The sequence below is a fragment of the Rhinolophus ferrumequinum genome, chromosome 22, assembly GCF_004115265.2.
Source record: "Rhinolophus ferrumequinum isolate MPI-CBG mRhiFer1 chromosome 22, mRhiFer1_v1.p, whole genome shotgun sequence".
Taxonomy (NCBI): domain Eukaryota; kingdom Metazoa; phylum Chordata; class Mammalia; order Chiroptera; family Rhinolophidae; genus Rhinolophus; species Rhinolophus ferrumequinum.
The window spans coordinates 23,792,870-23,812,123 of NC_046305.1; the positions used below are offsets into that span (position 1 = coordinate 23,792,870).

The 19,254-nt window shown below is 40.0% G+C and overlaps 2 protein-coding genes across 4 annotated transcripts in view; both read right to left on the reverse strand.

The window, feature by feature from the left end:
• Window positions 1-2,727, reverse strand: part of LOC117015037 (membrane cofactor protein-like) — a 31,872-nt gene extending 29,145 nt beyond the window's left edge. The window contains 1 exon segment of the mRNA XM_033093428.1: window positions 2,607-2,727. Coding sequence (XP_032949319.1) covers window positions 2,607-2,727 — 121 coding nt within the window.
• A 119-nt stretch (window positions 2,728-2,846) lies between these two features.
• LOC117014326 (membrane cofactor protein-like) overlaps window positions 2,847-19,254 on the reverse strand; it is a 40,629-nt gene continuing 24,221 nt past the window's right edge. For 2 of the 3 annotated variants that reach the window (XM_033092041.1, XM_033092042.1), the window contains exons 8-12: window positions 16,399-16,449; window positions 15,856-15,891; window positions 15,285-15,345; window positions 6,721-6,799; window positions 2,847-4,067 (exon numbers count right to left, since the gene is read on the reverse strand). In XM_033092041.1, the coding sequence (XP_032947932.1) occupies window positions 4,002-4,067; window positions 6,721-6,799; window positions 15,285-15,345; window positions 15,856-15,891; window positions 16,399-16,449 (293 nt within the window). In that variant the 3' untranslated portion in view covers window positions 2,847-4,001. Of the gene's footprint in view, window positions 4,068-6,720; window positions 6,800-15,259; window positions 15,346-15,855; window positions 15,892-16,398; window positions 16,450-19,254 lie in introns of those variants that run through there. The other variant, XM_033092043.1, reaches the window with a different exon arrangement.

Consider the following 19,254-nt stretch of genomic DNA (forward strand, 5'->3'; position numbering starts at 1 on the left):
CTCAGGACATCAAGGGTAATAAGACAACAGCTCTGATGGCCATTCCAGAAAAAGAGTTCCAAAATTGCTTTGAAGGGTGGACTAGGCATTGGCATCAGTGCATAGCTTCCCAAGGGGAGTACTTGGAAGGTGACCGTAGTGATATTCAGCAATGAGGTATGTAGCACTTTTCCTAGGATGTTTGTGAACTTAATTGTTAGAACTCGTACAAGAGTATTGATACTGACGCAAAAGAAATGAGCATTTGGAATCACAAATGTGACAAGACAGACATCTTTGCATTCTAGTGGAGAGAGAACAGAAGAGATAGTTTTGTAAGAGTGACTATAAGTTACAGGGAATTTGAGCTGGAGTGTGTGTGTTTCCCTGAGATTGGTTAGAGAAGGTCCCTGAAGGGGTAACATCACAACTGAGTTTGAAGAATAAGAAGCAGCCAATTATGCAAGAGGCAGGAGGAGAACGTTCTCAGACTGAGGGAACAGCGAGTGCAGAAGTTCAAAAGTGGCAGAGTTTGGCCTGTCTGGTGAGCAGAAAAGCCTTCCCTTCCACCAGTCATTTGTTAAATGCTGTTAGAGAATCATGCTCCTTCTTTCAGATCACTTCTCTTGGGTTATATATTATGGTTTGGTTACTGTCTGCCACACCCAATAAATTTTAACAAATATTTATTGATTGTCTACTGTGTACCTGGCACTGGGACTCTACCAGTAAGCAAAATGCAATCCCTGCTTATATTCTTAGATGTGTGTGTGCGTGTGCACACACACACACACACACACACACGCAAACCAATAGTGAAACAAAGATTATGAAAATAGAAATAGTTTGATATTGCTCACCAGTGTATCACCAGAACCAGCACAGAACCTGGCACATAGAAGATAAACATTTGAAGAATGATGGCTGCTAAGGACAGAATGCAGCATATAAACTGTATATGCAATGGGATCCTAAAAATAACTTGAGCACAGAAACACAAGTGCATATAAAGAAAGAAATATACCCAAGTATTATAAATGGTTGTCTTTGATTGTATACATTTAATACAACAAGGATTTTTAGTATACATATTCATATATGTATACTCACATATGTATATATGTATACATATATATTTATACAAATATATGTATATATATATAAACAGATGGTGACAAAATTATATACACATTTTTAGGAAGGGAAAAAATTGTATTAAAATTGCAATACTCTATATATACTGATAACAAAAGATGAATACATGTCATGTATATATATAGTATATATACCAGGGGTGCCAAAAAAATGTATACAAGTGGACACTTTGGTCAACGTTGCTCAAGTAGTAGTTTGCTGTAATCAGAACTGTCTGGACGCTGATGGTAACCACTTTGAGCACCTCGTGTAAATGCAGAAGTCAAATGTGACTTGTATTCATCTTTTGTTCTCGGTACATATCGAGTATTACAATTTTAATAGTTTTTTCCTGACTTAAAATGTGTATACATTTTATGTAATATATATATATGTATTCATTCTATTCAATGAAACACGAAATAAACTTAAGTGAATAGGCCTTCAGCTTTAGAGTATGAGCTGTAAAGGGAAATCATATTAACATTATCATTCATTTCTTAAGATTCTAATTTCTCACTAGATGTGGCTTCCAATATTTTTTAGATTGCTTCTGATCACCCCTCAAATAGGACCCAACCTAATGAAACAAAAAACAAACAAACAAACAAACAATGCCCAAAAGACATAAAGACATTTGGGAACAAAATAGGACACTGCTTATATTAGATAGGAAAAGGAAAATAACTCCTTGGTTCAAACAAAAAACAACAACAAAAAAGCAACAGTCTGCAAACCAATATCAACACGTTTTGGGGGCACGAAGCAGCCTGTTACCAATCTGTACAAAAGGCACTGCGCGCCCTTCCCAATCCCTCTAAACCTCAGGCAACCAAAGCTAGCTCTCTCTCCAAGCCTCCACGCAAAACATGCGCTCCCCAGGCCCCATACAAAGCCCCAGTTTCCTTGTCCCACACCCCGCACCGCTGGCCTAACCAACTCCGTGAAGCACACACCGGGTAACACCCTGCCCGGCCTCCCCCAGCGCAGCCCATCCCAGCCGGGCACAAACACCGCATTCACCATGACATCACCCCACCCGGAGTACACAGCACAAACCCTCCACTCCTGGCATAATACGGGCTCCGGCAACATCCTCACCCTCCTGGGCACTCAAGAGCAAGCCCTCACGTAGGGCAGCGGTCGGCGCACCCCAGCCAGATTAGCTCAGTCCTGAAACACCTGCAAGCTCGGCCCCGGGCAAACACCAGCCAAGGCCAGCGCCCCGCAGAGCTAAGTGCCGACCACCAAGCAACCTTCACTGCGGGCACTACATGGTCCCCCCCGCCCTGGATCCGCGCACAGCACGAGCTGGGGGATCTCTGGCTACGCCTTCACCCCAACTCCTCAACACTTGGCTCGCCACGGCCTCGCGCCTCCTATCTGACCCACCAAGCAAAGCTCCCCCCACCCCCTCCCGCCCTTGGCTCCGCCGGCCTGCTCCAGGACCCACTCCAGTTCGTCGCCAGAGAGAAGGCTCTCCAAGCCCCTACCGGAGGATGTAGGTAGCAGGAGCACTTGGACCACCAAAAGGATCCCAACGAAGCTCCAAGAAGAAAAGGGGCTCGCGGGGCGGGGAGGCGGTGCTTTGCGCGGCGCGCAAGACGCGGTCATTTTAGGGGAGATAAGCGGGAAACGTAAGGTGCAGTGAACAGTTACCTTTTTGAGCGAGGATACGAGACGCTACAGTCCCCAGACTAGGGAAGTGCCATTTGCGGAATCCCAGGTGGGCGTTGCCTGGCCCATGACACACCGGGGCCGGTCGGGGACACTCCGCGGGCTGCATGGTGAGGACTATGCAGAAGCACACCGGCGGCTGGCCGGCTGGCGGGAAGGAAACGGCTGGTTCACCGCGCATTCATTGACAATTACCATTTTCAAAAGCTGCCCAGGTGATGCTGACGTACATCAAACGCTGAGAACTGTTTTCCTCAGAGGTGTCATTAGCAATGTGTCTATCTCAGTGGAAATATATCCCCGCCCCCTTTCTTCTGCGGTACTGTCCTCAGTGCTACTCAGTTAGCTCATCCCGTGTGTATTGAGAATGTGCTACAAGCCAGGCACCGCACTAGGCCATGCGGGTACCAAAGCAGGTAAGACTCTGCTCCTGCTTCCAAGGAGCCCAGTCTCTGACGGGAGGGGTGGGCATACCTGTACACGCCCACCCTGTGCATGCTCCCCTGGGTCATGCTGCCAGTGCCCTGTGATGCAGGATCAGGGTTGCCTGAGGTGCTGTGTCTCAACAAAGAGGGCACATTCATATTTTTTAACCCACATTCACCTGGGTGGGCTCTCGACTTCCGTGGAGCTATCCCACCACCTTGCCCCTTTGCCTGGGCTGCCAACTCTCCTATGGCAAGCCTCACAGGGAAGAAGGAAGCTTTGGGGAGACTCTCCAGCCCTCCCTCTGAACTGGGAGAGGGAAGGTTGCATTCAGTCCTAGATGCTGCTGAGGATGCATGAGGCTGGGAACAAGGTCTCTGTGCCGTCTTCATGGAGGGCCGTGCTGGCTCCGCTGTGCTCAGCTTGGAGACAAATAAAAACGTTTTTCTTTTCTCTTCTCATTATCAGTAAATGAAGCAGATCCGCTGCCAGGGTGACACAGAGAGGGACAAGATGCGCACTGTCAAGGTGCCTGAATATACATTTTTCTGAACTATGATGAATTTTTTTCCAATGGAGTCTGTATTCTGATCACCGCCCCACGTTGACACTTTTATTATTTGTAGCTCAATTTCATGGAGCAGATTTGGTTTTCTTTCCCAATTGTAAGATTCTTTTCAAACAAATCACCCTCAGCCTCTGATGGTGCCTTTGGTTTGTCCCTCTTCCTGGGAGGATATTTCTTCAGGACTGAATTCACGTAGTGCTGTGTGGAATAAAATCATTCATTTTCTCCAAGAAGCCTTTTGTTTCACCCCACTGGTTTCCAAAGAAGCAGGCTTTTTTTTTTTCTGATGAGAATAATAAAAGAAAGTAAAAGATAATATTTATTGAATGCTAACTCTGTAACAGGCACCTTCCATGTGGCTGCACACACACGATGGCTTATTCATCACAATAGCTGTATGAGGAAAGTGCTAACATGAGCCTCGTGTCACAGAGAAACAAATGCAGACTCAGAGAGGTGTAGGAACCTGCCCAACATCCTAACATTGTAAGTTCGTCAGTGGCAGAGTCAGGATTTGAACTCAGGTCCTTCTGACTAGAGAGCACGGGTTCTTAGCCACAGTACATCACTAACGCTTCAGGCACAACCTCAGTTTCACATCTCATTTCACATAACATTGCTCAACTCCCTGGATACGGGAGGTGGTTAACACAAGGGAAAACCTGTTCCTATGGCCTACTTATGTCTTTGCTTCCCTCAGAATTAGTGACGGAAGGAATTATGATTGAACATGGGGCACCGCTTAGCTCAGGATGAGGTACTAACGCTCCCTCCCCCCAAAACCCAGGGATCCTTCCTGCTTGGGTTCCAATGGGATGGGAGTAATAGTTATAGCCCCGCTGCCTGCAATCTGTCTTGGTAAGATGTGAATTTACTAAAATCTTCAAGGGGCTTTACTGACTATACATTCTTCCTGGTGGCTTATCAAGAGAAAGATTTTCTCGACACAAAGATATTCAACCTCATCGGGTCTGTGGCTGTGATCGTCACCATGGTCTTTTACCTGGAATTAAGAACTGAATTATCAAGGTGAGTGTAGTACCTCTGAGATTCCACTAAACAGCAAAGAATATTTCACCATCTTCTCCAGGGAGGACTTCCCCCTTTCCTCACCTCCCCCTCCTGGCCTCGCTTACTCACATTCTGTTAAGTTACAGCCTGGAAGTCGCTTACCCGTCTCTGTTCCATAGGCTTATTATAGGTGGTGCTGAGCTGCCTGGCACCAGTTACCCCACCATCTGCTGTGGAGTCTGGTCAATGGGTACACAAATATGCAAGGGAGCAGAGGTGCAAAACCACCTATAAACTCTACACAACCGGCCTCGAATGGTATTTCCCTCCATCTACATCACCTACCCTCATTTCCCCCAGTCACACATTCATTTATTCACCATTTATTCACTTGAACAAACATATACTGAACACCTAATGTAGGCCAGGCACTGTGCTAGGCATAAATGCAGTTTAAAAAATGGTCCCAGCTCTTAACATGCTCAGAATCTAGTGGAGCTGGCAAACAATAAAATGATGGCTGTAATTCAGTGTGGGTAGGCGAACGGAAAACACTTTGGGAGCTCCTGGTGGGAAGGTCAAAGTGTCAATACGGCAGCCAAGGTAGAAAGAATTTTCTGTACAAAGGCTTACAAAGAAGGGAGAAAGCCAAAGTATCGGGGCAGAAACTCCCCATTCTCTGTTACTTCAAATGCCCACCTTATTTTAGGACCTGGCAGCCCACTGCTCCATGAGCTCTTCCCCAGGTCCTGGAAGTGAATGCTGATTCGTTTGTCAATTCCACCTCCCGTCACCAGCGATCAGTCACGGCAGGGACAAGCGAAGCTGTCCTCGCCAGTGAAGGGCAATGTGCTGGGGCTTCTGGGGACATAGTCCTCACTTGTAGAAAGAATCAGAGACATGCCCCTGGTTTGTCTTTGAACTTTGAAGATGGGAGCTTAGAGTTTCTGAAGCTGCCTTTCAGATATGAGAAGGGAGGCCAAGAAAACTGCAGAGAAGCCGACAGAATCCTGATATTATTGAGTTACTACACATACCAACCCTGTGACCACTTACTTGATATGCGAGATAATAGTGTCCTTCTTATTAAACAGCTTTCCATTGGTTTTTCTGTCACTTGCAGCCTATAGAACCTTACTTGATGGAGCAGATATGCCCCTCCTACCTTACCGCCTTCGTTTGTGTACTTCCTGCTACGATAGACGCCTTCTTACCAATGCCGTCTGTTACATCCTACACACCATGAGACCCACCTCAATGTCCCCCACTTCCCCTCAAGCCAGTGTGATTCTCCCTCCCATCTTACTTCATCCCCACTTTAGAAGGCGTTCTTTCTTGCATCCTAGTTATTTCTGTGCTTGTCTTATTCCTACTACTAGATTGAAGTTCTCTGAGGATAGAGACTGTGTTTTATGTTTCTTTGCAAACCCTGAAGTGCTACCCCACTGTGTGACCTCAGTGGGTGCTCAATAAATGATTGATAAATTGAATGGGATGGAATGGAGTCTGGGGAGAAGTGAGATATAAACGGAGAAGCTATGATTTGGTGAAATAAGAAGGGCGACCAAGCGAGGCAGAGAGAGCATAAGGCCTGAGAACCTGCAATATCAGGGCATGGAGAATCGTCAAGTTTAAAAAGCCATGTTGGATGGCATCTCAGGTGAGGGCTGACAACACCAAGCTGGGTAGAAGTTGACAGTTGAGGATGAGGGACTCAGGAACTAAAAACTAACAAGCATAGAGATAAATTTATACATAAACTTACAGCTCATCTTAAATAATGTCTTTATACCTGGAAAGACAACATGACTCTGAAATCAGGGATGGTTGGTGTGTCATGTACCTAACAGGTGAGATTTCTGGTAACAGACTGATCACTCACTGCCAGGTTCCCCTCTGCCAAGCCTTGGGAGCGATAACACTACCTCACAACAGCTGCCTGGGCCTCCGAACAGCTCTTGGTTGATGCTGGAGTGGCTTTGGAAATCCAAGAATGCATGGGAGCTGCAAAGGAAGTGATGAAATATATTTGTAGCTGAGCAAATTTCAAAACTTCTTGTGACATTCAAGGCTGCAGGGGAGGGTGCCAGACATGCCACAAAGGTAGGTGCGGAAGATGCTCCTTCTAAGATCTGAGCTGGAAGTGAAAAGATAAGGAAGTGAAAGGTTTGAGTTTTATTTTGGGTGGAGAAATCAGAAAGCAAAACTTCTTATTCCAGGACTTGAAATGTAAGAGAGGCACCAGGGTTAGTGCTGAGGAATTATCTAGTGGGCTGGATTGGATCCCTTTATTCTGGGTAGAGCAGAGTTAATTTATATCCTCCTCTACTTCTGCCATTTTCTCCTTCCTTTACCTTCTTTCTCTCCTCCCTTGCTCCCCTCTTCCTTCCTGAGAAGTATGGCTCCTACGTCTGTGAAGCAGTGCAGTGGCTTCAAAGGGATGAATTAGTGGTCAGGTTCATTTATGTCTGCATCTACTTATAAGAAAGTGGAGACTCAGCTTGTGTGCAGAGCCAGCTTAGAATTGTGGACGAGGGCTAAGGGGTGTCCATTTCTCAGGTGAAAACTTGAATCGGGCCTCTTGCAGTACTCATCACTTGTGCTGGCCCTTCCCCTGATGTATTTGGCTGTTTATGGCATATTTCTGTGTCTTTGTTAGAGTGATGGACATGCAGATAGACAGACCTGATGGAAGCCCACAGGAAATGATTGCATATGAAAAATAATGACTTTGTGCTCTCCTAAAAATATTAGGTGACAGCCCTCCCCATTTTATAAAGATCACAGGACTAGAAGTCAAGACAGTCAAGTTGTAATCTAACTGCTCACATGTGCCCCTATGTTGAGCAAGCAACCTCTTCTCTTTCCTGGAATTCATCTTCTTTACCTGTAAAGTGAACACATTGGACTGAATGAGCCCTAAAGTCCCTTCTAGAAATTTCACTTTGTGTTTCCAGGATTCCTGACAATGGCAAAAGCAAGAATGAGTGCAGCCAACATTAAAGCCCTCACTGTTCCATGCCTGTTCCATCCAGGGAGCATGAGCCCATGGTGACACATGAAGAGCACAAAGGCTTCAGATATTCTGCACCACAGGGAAGGGCTCTGCTGCCCATTGACCCAGGCTGAGGTGAAGCACAGTATGGATTTTTTTTTGTGTGTAATTTCAATTACAGTTGACATACAATATTGTTAGTTTTAGGTGCATAATATAGTAATTAGACATTTATATAATGTACAAATTGATCACCCCAAGAAGTCTAGTACCTATGTGACACTATACATTACAATATTATTGACATATTCCCTATGCTGTACCTTACATCCTCATGATTATTTTTATAACTGGCAAAATCCCTTTTACCTTTTTTGCCCATCTTCCCCACACTCTGGTCCCATCTGGTGGTGACCATAATGTTGTTCTCTGATCTAAGAATTTGTTCATTTATTTTGTTTTTTAGATTTGAAGTATAAGTAAAATCATATGGCATCTGTCTTTCTCTGACTTATTTCACTTAGCACAATACCTTCCATGCATGTTATCGCAAATGTTACAATTTCATTTTTTTTTATGGCACAGTAATATTCAATTGTATACATGTACCACCTCTTCTTTATCCATTCATCTATCAGTGGACACTTAGGTTGCTTCCACATCTTGGCTATTGTAAATAATGCTGCAATGAACATAGGGGTGCATTTATCTTTTCGAATTAGTGCTTTGGATTTCTCCAGATAAATACCCAGAAGTGGAATTGCTGGGTCATATAGTAGTTCTATTTTTAATTTTTGAGCAACATCTATATTGTTTTTGATAGTGGCTGCACCAATTTACAATTCCACCAACAGTGCACACGAGTTCCCTTTTCTTCACATCCTTGCCAACACTTGTTTGATTAATTGATGGCCATTCTGACAGGTGTAAGGTGATATCTCACTGTGGTTTTAATTTGCATTTCTCTGATGATTAGTGATGTTGAGCATCTTTTCATATGTCTATTGGCTATCTGTATGTCCTCTTTGACGAATATCATTTCAGGTACTCTGCCCATTTTTTAAATCAAATTGTTTAGGGGTTTTTGGTATTAAGTTGGATGAGTTCCTTATATATTTTGGATATTAACCCCTTAAGGATGTATCATTGCCAAATATCTTCTCCCATTCAGTAGGCTGTCTTTTGGTTTTGTTAATGGTTTCCATTGCTGTGCCAAAATGTTTAGTTTGATGTAGTCCTATTTATTTTTTTTTTATTTTGTTTCCCTTGCCCAAAGAGACATAGCCAAAAAAAAAAAAAAAATTACTAAAAGCAATGTCAAAGAGTTTACTGCCTACGTTTTCTTCGAAGAATTTTATGGTTTTGGGTCTTAAATTTAAGTCTTTAATCTATTTTGAGTTCATTCTTGTATATGGTGTAAGAAAGTGATTCAGTTTCATTCTTTTGCATGTATCTGTCTAGTTTTCCCAAGCACAATTTATTGAAGAGACTGTCTTTACACCATTACATATTCTTGCCTCTATTGTCATACATTAGTTGACCATATGGGGTTTATTTCTGGACTGTTTATTCTGTTCCATTGATTTATGAGTCTGTTTCTATACTAGTGCCATGATGCTTTGATTACTATGGCCTTGTAATAATAGTTTGATATCGGATAGTGTGATACCTCCAAGTTTGTTCTTCTTTCTAAATATTGCTTTGGATATTCGGGGTCTTTTTTCGTTCCATATAAATTTTAGGATTATTTGTTCTAGTCCTGTGAAAAAATGCCATTGGTATTTTGATAGGGATTGCACTGAATCTGCAGATTGCTTCGGGTAGTATGGGCATTTTAATGATGTTAATTGTTCCTATCCATGAGCACATTATATGCTCCCATTTATTTTTGTCTTCTTCAATTTCTTTCTACAATGTCTTATAGTTTTCTGAGTACAAGTCTTTTACCTTCTTGGTTAAATTTATTCCTTGGTATTTTGTTGTTTGATGCAATTGTAAATGGGATTTTTTTCTTAATTTCTCTTTCCGATAGTTCGTTATCAGTGTATAAATATGCAACTAATGTCTGAATAACTAACTGGCTCAGTTAGTATCCTGTACCCTGCTACTTTACTGAATGCATTTATTAGTCCTAATAATATTTTGGTGGAATCTTTAGGGTTCTCTATATATAGTATCATATCATCTGTAAACAATGATAGTTTTACTTCTTCCTTTGCAATATAATTTCTTTTTCTTGTCTGATTGCTATGGCTAGAACTTCCAATACTATGTTGAATAAAAGTGATGAAAGTAGACATCCTTGTCTTGTTCCTGATCTTAAAGAAAAAGCTTTCAGCTTTTCACCATTGAATATAACGTTAGCTGTGTGTTTGTCATACGAGTATATATCCTTTATTATGTTATGTTGCCTTTATCCCCACTTTGCTGAAAATTTTCATTATAAATGGATGCTGGTTTTTGTTAAATGCTTTTTCTGCATTTATTGACAAGATCATATGATCACATCCTTCATTTTGTTTATGTGGTGTATCACATTAATTTGCAGATACTAAACCAACCTTCCATCACAGGAATAAATCCCACTTGATCATGGTGTATTATCCTTTTAATGTATTGGTGAATTTGGTTTGTTAATATTTTGAGGATTTTTGCATCTATGTTCATCAGGGATATTGGCCTATAATTTTCTTTTCTTTTTTGTAATGTCTTTGGTTTTGGTATCAGGGTAATGCTGGCTTTGTGAAATAAACTTAGCTGCCTTCCCTCCTTTTTAATTTGTTTGAATAGTTTGAGAAGGATGGGTATTGATTCTTCTTTGAATGTTTGGTAAAATTCACCTGTTTCATTCAACCTCTGCTTCATTTAATATGATGTTGATTCCCTCTACTGTATTCTTCATTTCTAACTAGTTCTTTTTTGTTTTATACCACAGTTTTTAATGTTTTATATCTCTCTGTTGAACTTCTCACTGAGTTCATCTATTCTTCCCCTAAGTTCATTGAGCATCCTTTAACCAGTTTTGAATTCTGTATCTGCTAAATTGCTTGTCTCCATTTCCTTTAGTTATTTTACTGGAGTTTTGTCTTGTTTCCTTATTTTGGCTGACTCCCTGTGTTTATTTCTATGTATAAGGTAGATCTAATACATCTCTGGTCTTGGTCTTATGTAATAGGTGTCGTGTGGGGCCCAGTGGCACAGTCTCCTTTGTAAACTGAGCCAGGTTCTCCGGGGATGTCCTTTGTGAGAGCTGTACATGCCTGTTTGTTTGAGTCTTGACTGTTGTTGGCACATCCATGGGAAGGGCTGATCCTTGGGCTGACTGGCTATGAGGGCTGGCCGGAACTACAGTAGACAAGCTGACGTGTGGGGGCTGACTCCACTATGGAGCAGCAGTTACTTTAGTGGAGCTCTGATGACAGCTAAGTCTGCCCTTTGGATGTGTCATTTGTAGAAATGGTTGGATGGTTCTCTGGTGTGGTTTGAAGCAGCCATTGGATGTGTTGGTTCTGGAGCCTCTTGGGAGGGGCTCCGGTGCAGGCCAAGGTCATCCCCTGCTTGTGCTGGGCTTGCAGCTAGCTGGTAGGAGCTACAAAGTGATTTGCAATAGGTTGCCACTTGTGTGGGGCTTGGAGGTGCTTGGAAGAGGGTATGCTGGGAACGGTATCCTGCTGCCACTTGTGCCAGGCTTGCAAATCTTTGGTGGGCACCACTATGTGAGCTGAGGCCAACTGCTACTTTTGCTGGGCTTGTGGTTACTTAGTTGCAGCTATGTTCCAAGCTAAGCATGGCCATGACTTATGCCAGACTTGGGGCCACCTGAAGGGAGTTACAATGGAAGTTAAGACCAGTCACCATTTGTGCTGTGCTTGGAGCCACCTTGCAAGAGGAACAAGTCACACTGAGGCCTATTGCTGCTTGTTTGGGTGGGGTTTGTGGACCTTTTAGAAATTTTAGGAAGTCCTCACCATAAGTCAAGATAGGCCACTTGTGTGGAACAACTGCTTAGAAGAGGCTTGGGCCTGGTGTGTGAGTTGGATGATGCAAGGCCTGAAGGAATCACCAGGGGGCATTGAACGGTATTACCCATGTTAATGGAGAGCTCACATTTGGTATCTGCCTGCGATTGGCCAGCTGGGTGGGAGGAGAGTTCAGAAAAGGAACAGTGGTGTCTGTTAGGATTTCTGTCTCCTGGGAGCACTGTTGATCCCTGCTGCCACAGCCCTCAACCTGAAGCTTATCAATTTAGCTCCTCCCCATTTCTTCCTGGCACTTTCTGAGCTGCTGCGCTTGCACTGGGGTCCTGAGTCAGTTAGTTTGTGAGCAAGTGACTCTGTGTGCTATCCCTTTCAGACCAGTAGTGCCTACGTCTCCTGCAGCCCTCCATCTTATTGGGACATAGTTTTTAAAGCCAGATGTTATGGGGACTCCACTTCCCAGCACTAGTTCCCCAGACTGGGGCACCCAATGTGGGGCTGGGACTCCTTGATCCTCACGGCAGACCTCCACAGCAGGGAATACCTCCCAATTCTTAATTGCCACACTGTGGGTGTGGGACGTGCCCATTCCACATTTCCACCCTTCCTATCAATCTTGAGGTGGCTTCTTTTTTATATTCTTAGTTATAGGAATTCTGTTCAGCTAGTTTTCAGGTGGTTCTCAATGATGGTTGTTCTATAATTTAGTTGTAATTTTGGTGTGGTTCTCGGATGAGGTGAGCAGAGTTCACCTATTCCACCATCTTGACTGGAAGTCAGTCTGAAGCTTTTAAGATAAGCAAATAGATCTCTTTCACAGAAAGACTTGTGTGTTTCAGTCAGCTACTTCTGCACTGTGCCCTGGGGGGTTAGCCACAGCTAACTGGCTGAACCCTTTAAGAACTATATCTCAGTTCACTATAGCCTTTGGCTTTCAAAGCTAGATGTTTTGGTAGCCCATCTCTCAGGTGCAGAACTTAAAAGATGGGGTGCTAGTTATGGGGTTCAAACACTTCACCCCTCAGGGAGAAGCTCAGAGATATGAGTCCCCACCTCACTGGGGGTCACCATGCCATGGGTGGAGTGTATGGAGAGATTGTGTCTCAGCCTCTCCTACCCATTTTGAGTGTTTTTCTCTCCACCTGATGTGTGGAAGTTGGTCAGTAGTTTTTGGATCTCTTTGAGGGAAGTTTTCTATGTGTAGCTGTAGATTTGTGTGTTGTGAGATGAGGAGAGTTTAGGATCCTCCTATGTCACCATCTTAAACTGGATGTTCAGGTTACAAGACCCATTAACAGTTAGCTAGAGAGGGTTTTATTATACTTATTAAGGAACCTTTAAGTATTTTGGTGCAGTGATATTTTAAACGAAGAAGGAAAGTGAGAAGCAGAAAACAATTTTCTTTTACTTTCTTGAGAAGTTATTTCTGTCAATATTAAGAAACATCCAAACCTGTAGAGAACTGTTATGAGTTTATCTGAGCCAAAACTGACAATTGCTGGGAAACAAGATCTCAAATACTTTGGAGAATGATAACTTTGTATTCTCTTTTACACATTTGAAATTAAGGAGGGAACATAAGAAAGATTAAATGAAGGTAGAAGAAAGCAAGGCAGGGATTGGATTACAGGATAGTTAAGATTCTGTGTTCTCTTGAGGGTGGTTACACATATTTTAAAGGTATGTTAACCTAGATGCACAAAAACAATGGACAGGGATTGCTTAAGGCAATAAAACTTTTACTGAAAAAGAGTAGATGCCTAGGGTGTGACTACCTACCATGACCTGCCCAGTTAGGAATTTATGATCTGATCACCCTGTGTGGTTACATTCCTAGGATCCCCTTTTTGTCCACACTACACAAACCTTTTGGACTTGTAAAAATATCCAACTGATAGTATTTCCTATTCACACTCTTGTGTATATGTAATTTAAAATTATACTGATTGAAATATAAATATGCATAGAAAATGTTCCAAAAATATAAGATTTAGGATTCAAATGAAAGCATAACAGGTATTTAAAAAAGATAGCCAATAATATAAAAAAAGTCTGAACTCTTTATGATTTAAAAATGTACTTTTATTACATAGCCCAAACCAGGTGATTAACACAAAAGGAGATATTGCTGTCAAAGTTGACATAAGGGGAACAATTTTAAAATGGAGCCAGAGTGCCATTCTAGAGGAACTGCCTTGCATGTCTTGCTCTTTGAACCTTTGGAATGTTTGCACTGGGCAAAAGAACCTTTGGACTGGGCCAAAGCAACATTGCCTTACAAACAAATGTTTGTAAAGCCAGCAGGACTGCAGATCCTGACCACAAGGACTAAGAATTGTGGGCTTTCTATCGGAAGATAAAATCAGTAACCAATCATGCATAGCTAAAGAGTTGCTCTGCTTGTCAATGCCAACAGAAATTCTTTCTTCTTCTCATGTAATTATTCCATTCTAGTTCTCATAAAACCCCTTTGGCTTCACCCTGTAATCAGGACACTATACGGGTTTCTGCCTGAATCTGTGCTGCAAGAGTTGCAATTCATTGATCCCAAATAAAAACTTGTTGCTTCTCATTTTAGCTTTTAAATAAACATCATAAAATCATGAATACCAAAATCCTTAAAATTGTATTTTTGATTTCAAAGATATTTCAAAAACTACAGGAAAAAATGTCACTAAAAATCAGAAATTCCAAATTACCTAATTTTGGTCTACACTCCAGGATTTATTGTCTTTCATAAATTGTAAATTACTTCATTAAAATTTAAGTTTGGTTTTTAAAAACGCTATTCTCCTTAGAAGATCTGTGTTTGTCTGCTTTTTTTCTATTCTAAGCCCACCTTTTTCAATTTTTATAGATCAAAAGGCAGGTAAAGTTAATTCAGTGCCTGTAAATCTTATCCCTCTCAGTAACTTTAAGTTTATTTAACCCATCAGTTGCTGTAAATTACGAGAACATAACAGGAAAAAACAAATAGTGTTGCTTCTAATTCCCCAGTTTAACTTACATAAATAAAAAGCCTAAATGAAAAGAAATCAAATTGGGTATTTGAATGAGATACCTACAGAGCTTCTTATTAACTACCTAACGTATACAGAGAAATGGAAGCTTTCATCCTAAAAATTATAGTGAATACAACTGTCAAAGTCTCTACAGTGAACTATTTAAATTTAACCCTGCCACTAGCCCAATTTAGGAAATAGAGTATACCTAGGGTAGGGAAGGCCCCATAATGATCAAAGATTTGCTGCAGAACTTAAACCTCAAACCCCACAAAAAATTTTCTTCCAGTTATATATATAACAGCTGAAGCAAGTCTGCACAGATTACTCTTGTTGCAATAATATTAAAAGCAGCTGAAGATATTTTTAGTAAGGAAATGTGATTCCGATGGTACACTAATACAGCACATTTTAAAAATAGATGGCACACAAAACAGAGTACAAACAAAAGTGACACGAAAGTATGTCAAGAGTGAGAAGGACCAATAAATTAGAAGAAACATGCTTTAATTTACCCTTTCTTCTCTCTGCGAAGACATTTGTACACGCAGGTGCAAATTACTGCAATGCCAACAACTACAAGAAACCAGAGAACAAATAACATGTATATCTGAAAAATAATTTCCAAGATTCAAAATCTAGCAGAAGAAATTAATATTGGTTACATTTCAGTGGTCAGAAATGTTATTTTATTTAAGCACATATACATTTATATTCCACCTGGACTATTTAGTGTCTAAACGCAATTCCCTGGAATCACTAAAACAGTCCACTCAGTAAGTCACAGCAGAGTCCTTGCTTAATTTAGAAAATTACCAAAAGCATATATGGAATACAAACTTTTATGACTAATCTTCTTGGAAAAACATGTATTAATTAGAATTTGTTATAAGTGGACATATAGAATATAAAATAATATATAATCACCAACATGAGATGGTATATCATATAAAACGTCAGGTGTTTATTGAGTGGTTTACTTAATTTCAATCTATAAAAACTATAGAAACTGCAAAATCATTAAAAAATAATACTTCTTCACAGTAATATTTTGATTTAAGTGGTATCCAAGCTTGGGATACTTACGTATAGTAAGAATAATTAAAGTAATGGTTCCTGCATCTGAGAAAAAATGAAAACAGATTTGAACATATTGAGCATATATGGGTCCTAGATAGTAGCTGCATTTTAATTTTGATCAGATAATCTAAAAACTACAGCAAAAACACTTACCAATCTAGTTTTAGTATGACTGCTAGTGCATCTATATTATTTTGATCACAGAACACTTCAGATAGATTCCAGATATAGGACCCACCTGTGAAATTCTTAATAGGAACCTCATTTGTCATTGTTCTGTGCTATAGTTACTACACCAGGTTATTTAGGAAAGATTAACAACCCAATTAGAATTCATAAGATTAGAGAAAATTACCTATATATATGTCTACACATACTACCACTTACATTTGTCATGGTATCTATAATATGAAAATAACTGTAAATATCAATTATTAGTAATAATTGGTGACATCTTATTTCTTCCCTAACTACAAATAAATGAACGTGATATTTTCATGTAGAACTCTATGGTCTTATAATGCAGGCTAATTAATAACTAAATAATACCTAATTCCTCAAAGTCTTCAATTGATGGTAATTCACTGGGATTGGGATATCCTAAAAAAAAAAAAAAAAAAAAAAGGAAATAGTTAAAACAGAAAGACTAAATAAAGCTTGAAGATCTATAAATTCATTGTTTTTTATTTTTTGCCTTTGTATAAAAGTGCTTATAATTTCAGTTTCTTTATTAATTATATTAGTGTTGCTCATTAATGATGGTATCAGAAAATCTTAGAAATTTATATTCAGTGTCAACAACATTCTTCTTCTGTCCGTTGACATTTCCTGTGACAATATTGTGTGGTACAATAAGCAAATTTATCATTACTGTATTCTCAGAATTAGCCTTGTGCTTAATGTGATGCTACCCAAAATTTTTTAAAAAGTGGAGGGATTAAAAGTAGTTTAGAAGTTGATCTGGATTAGAAAGACTCTTTAACAAAATAAAGGTCATTTATTAAAAAACCGATAGCTAACATTATAGTCAATGGTAAACGACTGAAAAATTTTCCCTTAAGATTAGCAACAAGAGAGGATGCCCACATATGCCACTTCTAGTCAACATAATACTGGAAGTTTGGGTCAGAGTAATTAGGTAAAATAAGAAATAAAAACCATCAAAATTGGCATGGGAAATATAAAATTATCTGTTCATAGATGACATGATCTTTTACATAGAAAACGCTAAAGATTTTACATACACAAAAACCCCAACTTGACAGAATTAATAAATGAATTCAGCAAAATTTTATGCTATAAAAATCAACATTCAAAAATCAGTTGCATTTCTATACATCAAAATAAGCAATCCAAAAAGGAAATTAAGAAAACAATTCCACGTATAATAATATCAAAAAGAATAAAATACTTTAGAATAACCAAGGAGGTAAAAGACTCATACACTGAAAATAACAAAACAGTACAGAAAGAAATTAATGGAGACAAAAATAAAAAAAGGATATCTTGTGTTGATGGACTGGAAAACCTAATATTAAGACATAAATACTACAAAAAAACCAAAAACCGTATAGATGAAGTGTAAACCCTATAAAAATCCTGAGGATGCTTTCTGTAGAAAGAAAGAAAGAAGCCCATCCTAAAATTCATATTGAATCTTAACGCACTCAGTATAGTCAAGGCAATCTTGAAAAAGAAGAGACAAGTTGAGAGGACTCATACTTCTTGATTTCAAAACTTACTACAAAGCTACAACAATCGAAACGAAATGACACTGACATAAAGACATACAGACCAATGTAATTGAATAGAGGGTCTCACATATATGGTCAAATGATGGTCTACAGTGAGCTTCTAAGAACATTTAGTAGGGAAATGGCAGATTTTTCAACAAAAATTTCTTGGGAAATTGGATATCCACAAGCAAAAGAATGAAGTTTGACCCTTATATCACATACAAAAATTAATTCAAAATGGATCAACACTAAATATAAAAGCTAAAACTATTAAACTAGTAGAAGAAAACATAGAGGACAATCTGGCAATGCTTTCTTGAATGTGACACCAAAAGCATAGGCAACAGAAGAAAAAAATAAAGAAATTGGACATCTTTTGTGCATCAAAGAACACTATCAATAGAGTGAAAAAACAACTCACAGAATGAAACATCTGCAAATCATATCTCTGATAACGAACAAATACCTACAATATATAATGAACTCCTAAATATCAGTAAGAAAAATACCAACCCAATTCAAAAATGAGCAAAGGACTTGATAACATTTCTCCAAAGAAGATATTACGAGGTCTGACAATTACATTCGAAAAATCATCCTAGAAAAAGTGCTACATACCTCATCGCTGAATTGCTGACTATGGTCACTTTAGAAGTACTCCCCTTGGGAATCTACGCACTGATGCCAGTGCCTAGTTCACCCTTCAAAGCAATTTTGGAACTCTTTTTCTGGAATGGCCATCAGAGCTGTCGTCATATTACCCTTCATGTCCTGAATGTCACCAAAATTTCAATATTTCCTTTATCTCCGGGAAAAGAAAGAAGTCATTGGGGGCCAGATCAGGTGAGTAGGGAGGGAGTTCCAATACAGTTGTTTATTGGCTAAAAACTCTCTCACAGGCAGTGCCATGTGAGCTAGTGCATTGTAGTGACACAAGAGCCATGAATTGTTGATTCAGGTTGTTTTCGTCTACCTTTTTCACACAGCCTTTTCAGCACTTCCAAATAGTAAACTTAGTTAACCGTTTGTCCAGTTGGTACAAATTCATAATGAATAATCTTTCTGATATCAAAAAAATGTTAGCAACATCTTTTTGACTCTTGATTTGGACTGACAGAACTTTTTTGGTCATAGAGAATTGGCTGACTTCCATTGTGCACTTCGATGCTTTGTTTCAAGGTCATATTGGTACACCCATGTTTCATCACCAGTGATAACAAGCCCAAAACATTGTCTTGCCTCTCCAAAAGGTCTTGGCAAACTTCGACTGTCCGTTGCTTTTTGTTCATCGTGAGCAGATTTGGGACCATTTTTGCACACACCTTTCTCATGCCAAGATTTTCAGTTAAGATTTTCCTAACTGTTTCTCTATCAATGTTTACTTGGTCTGCTGTGCTTCTCACACTCAGCCAACAATTCTGTAGCAGAATTTGATGATTTTTGCAATGTTTTCATCAGTTCTGCTCATTACTGGCTGCCCTGACCTCTGTTCATCAGTGACATGTTCTTTTCCCTCAGAAAAATGTTTAATCCATTCGCTGTTTTCTTCATGGCATTATCCCATAAACTTGGACTCCCATGTCCCTGATTTCACTTTCACTCTTGCCAAGTTTAACAAGAAATATAATGTTTGTTTGTTGCTCTACTTCAAGCTCAGACATTCTCTCAA